This window comes from Ipomoea nil, unplaced genomic scaffold (assembly GCF_001879475.1).
Source record: "Ipomoea nil cultivar Tokyo-kokei standard unplaced genomic scaffold, Asagao_1.1 scaffold0865, whole genome shotgun sequence".
NCBI classification, from domain to species: domain Eukaryota; kingdom Viridiplantae; phylum Streptophyta; class Magnoliopsida; order Solanales; family Convolvulaceae; genus Ipomoea; species Ipomoea nil.
This window is the reverse complement of record NW_017617293.1, coordinates 61,501-65,123: the sequence shown is the minus strand read 5'-3', so window position 1 is coordinate 65,123 and position 3,623 is coordinate 61,501. Positions and strand designations below refer to the sequence as shown.

The following is a 3,623-nucleotide window of genomic DNA, read 5'->3' as shown; positions in this document are numbered from 1 at the left end:
TATTAGTGTTGTGACAAAAGGATTCATTGTGTCTTAAAGCCATGGTTAATTCCAAATAGAAGTACAAGTATTATTCCCAATTCGTATATACTGCAACAATTACCCAAAAGTCCTTCTGTAACTCTAATACTCCTCCAACAGAAACTATCTTTGCACCCAATGATGCTTCAAGAAAAGAGCAATTGGAATAGTACCGTGCTTTATAAAGTTGTATCACCTTAGTTGAGATGGAACACATATATTTCAATTTAATATACCAAAACAAAATATAAGATACACAAATTAAAGATATATTAGATGCATAATATGTATCTCTCTCGATCTATATATGTATATATACACTACACATGTATATAATCTACCCCCTCCGATCCCCCCCTCTCTCTCTCTCCTCAACCCTTGAAAGCATTCATGGAGGAGCGCAGTCCGTGGTGCCAGCCAGCAGCTTTGGTAGCTCAAACTTCGGTATTCTCTGATCTGATCCATTTGAACTAACCAACATCCAAACTACTCTTCTTCCCCGTTCAACTTTACATTTTGGATAATATTGTGGATAGCATTTCACACTTATCCCTAAAATCCCTCTCTTTTACCTTAAATCTCTCTTAAATCTGAAGCTAACTACTGCTATATAGTCTATCCCCATCCACATCCACCCTTTCAACATGCACTCATCTCATTCCATTCCTCATAACAGTTTCGCCATCTTTTGTTAGTTAACTTAACCGATTTTTTTCCAAAAACATATATACTTATCTTATCCGTTTTTGGATATATATAAAGAGAGAGAGAGAGAGAGACAGTTTCATGGACTATTTGAGGGAAATTGAGAGTAAAAGAGCTCATGATCCACGTGGTTTTGGGCATGATAAGAAGAGGACGTGCGTTTGCGTTCCGGGGCCGATCATTGTCGGCGCTGGGCCGTCGGGGCTGGCGGTGGCGGCGTGTTTGAAGGAGAAAGGGGTGCCGTCGGTGGTGTTTGAGAGATCGGAATGTTTGGCGTCGCTGTGGCAGCTGAAATCCTACGATCGCCTCCGTCTCCACCTCCCTAAACAATTCTGCGAGCTGCCAATGATGCCGTTCCCCGATACCTTCCCCACCTACCCATCCAAGCAGCTTTTCATTCAATACTTGGAGGACTACGCCGAGAAGTTCGATATCCGGCCGGTGTTTAACCGGGCGGTGGTCTCGGCAGAGTACGATGGCGGCCTCGGGCTGTGGCGGTTGAGGACGAAGGCGACCGAGGAGGAGGAGGAGGTGGAGTATGTTTGCCGGTGGCTGATCGCGGCCACCGGGGAGAATGCCGAGGCGGTGGAGCCCAGGATCGAGGGAGCCGAGGAGTTCCACGGCCCGATTATCCACACGAGCTCATATAAGAGGGGCGAGGCGTTCGCCGGGAAGAAGGTGTTGGTGATCGGATGTGGGAATTCGGGAATGGAGGTTTGTTTGGATCTCTGTAACCATAATGCCATCCCTTCTCTGGTCGTCAGAAGCAAAGTAAGAACTGAACCGATAATCTGTCACCCAGAAACCAATTGTTATATTCAATTTAATGAAACTTAATCGTTATATTTAAATTAGGTGCATGTCTTGCCACAAGAGGTGCTGGGAAAATCAACTTTTGGGCTGGCCATGTTTCTGCTCAAGTGGTTCCCAATGGGCGTGGTGGACCGCTTTCTCTTGACCGTCTCCCGCCTCCTCCTCGGCGACACGGCGCAGTTAGGTCTCTGCCGCCCCAAGGCGGGCCCACTGGAGCTCAAGCACTTCTCCGGCAAGACCCCAGTCCTAGACATGGGAACCCTTTCCAAAATCAGAACTGGAGAAATCAAGGTACAAACACTCATCAATTCCTTTATTATTACTTCACTTACCTAATAACTCTTACCATTTTTGTCTTAGCTAGTCGAGTGGTATAAGTTTGTGCTGATAATATAATACTTTTGATCATAATTGTCTTTCTATATCATTATTGAAATGGTGAGATGTATCACTGGCAGTGTAGGATTATGACCAAAGTGGATAGATATGTCTAAAGTGGACAAATTCCTTGTGTCATTAGCATTTGAATCATTAAGTTACAGTGATTTACATCCTTCCAAATGTATGGTCCAATCAGGGTGTGGGGCCCTTACGACTAGGGATTCAATCTTTTGGGAGAAGTTTAAGCTAAATTGATCATACTAATTGTAGGTATGTCCGGGCATTAAGAGAGTGAAGCGTTACACGGTGGAATTTGAGAATGGAAAAGAGGAAGACTTTGAGGCAATAATCCTTGCAACAGGTTACAAAAGCAATGTGTCGTCATGGCTAAAGGTAATAATTGACAAGATCATTAGTACAAACTAAAGTTTTTCATTCTTGATCATCATGTTTGATCCTTAGTTTCATCGAATTGTACTATAATCAATAGGATAATGACACGTTTTCGGAGAAAGATGGGCTACCAAAGAAGCCCTTTCCCAATGGATGGAAGGGGGAGTGTGGGCTATATGCTGCGGGGTTTACCAGACGTGGATTGTTGGGTGCTTCCATGGACGCCAGGAAGATTGCAGAGGACATTGAAAGGTGTTGGGTAGCCCTTTAGTCTTCGGAGAAAATCACAATTTTGATCTTAAAAAAAAAAAAAATGTCTGACGATTTTAATTTCTTCCCATCAGAAAAGAAAATAAAGAATGTGTCAAAAAATTCTTTGGTTGAATTTGTAGCCGCTGGTCACCATTGTCATTCAAGATACCTTCGAGGCATGAAAAAAAAAAATTCATTATATTTTTTTAGTACATCAGGAACAAAGCCCATTGGTGTCCTCTCACAAGATTTGTGCACGGAGATAGAGAAGATCAAAGGAGATCGAGTTCACTATATGAATATCAAGAAGTTTTCTCATTCAAGAAAAGGATCTTGGAAAAGTTAAAGAGGGGAGAAGAAAATGCACAAAATCACTAACCCTTGATTTCTTTTTTTCCTTTTTTTTTTTTTTTTTTTTTTTTTTTTTTTTGGACCAAATGGATGGCATGATGCTATAAGGTGTGGAATGTTAAAATTCTTCACACAATGATCATCCATTTGACAAATAAGAAAAGAGATAGGATTAGTGACAGTGAAGAAAAGCAGCCTTGGGGGTTAGTCATCATCATCTACTTTTCAAATGTGAATATTGCCTTGTAAATTTCCCCATTTTTTTACCCTATTTTGTGGAATTTTTTACCCTACTTTGTGGGTTTTTTTTTGACTTATATAGGAATTCAAGGTGGATTGTTTATGCTTTTCCTCTTCTCTTTTCCCCCTTCTTGGGAGGTTTAAGCTGACTTTTGTCTGTCAAGATCTGAAATGGACCCAATGGGTTGAGACTAACAATCTATTTGTTTCTTTTCTATTGATTTTGATCAAATATCTCTATCATTTTCTTATTTTCCTTTTTCCTGTTATACAGTGAAAAAATACTTAAAATGATTAACATCATATGTTACCAATTAAATTTGTACAATCAAATCTTTTATCATAAGTCATTTATTACAACTGTACTATTGAAGATATCATCTCATTAATAGTAAAATTTGGTCAAATTAAAAATTTATACATTTTTAATGTCTCTTGTTAAAGAATATATAAGTAATGGAATAACA

The 3,623-nt window shown here is 40.1% G+C and overlaps 1 protein-coding gene across 1 annotated transcript; it reads left to right on the top strand.

The window, feature by feature from the left end:
* The first annotated feature begins 610 nt into the window (after positions 1-610).
* LOC109178684 (indole-3-pyruvate monooxygenase YUCCA6-like) lies at positions 611-3,003 on the top strand. The gene is made up of 4 exons (XM_019328218.1): positions 611-1,497; positions 1,582-1,830; positions 2,191-2,313; positions 2,411-3,003. Exons 1-4 carry the CDS (start codon positions 808-810, stop codon positions 2,582-2,584), a joined length of 1,236 nt encoding a protein of 411 aa, XP_019183763.1. The 5' UTR covers positions 611-807; the 3' UTR covers positions 2,585-3,003.
* Positions 3,004-3,623: the final 620 nt, after the last annotated feature.

Excerpts from the sequence above, each read along its gene's own strand:
- LOC109178684 (XM_019328218.1), top strand. The coding sequence starts at position 808 with ATGGACTATTTGAGGGAAATTGAGAGTAAAAGAGCTCATGATCCACGT. Across the intron at positions 1,831-2,190 it reads TCAGAACTGGAGAAATCAAG|GTATGTCCGGGCATTAAGAG; the intron begins GTACAAACACTC and ends TACTAATTGTAG. Across the intron at positions 2,314-2,410 it reads ATGTGTCGTCATGGCTAAAG|GATAATGACACGTTTTCGGA; the intron begins GTAATAATTGAC and ends TATAATCAATAG.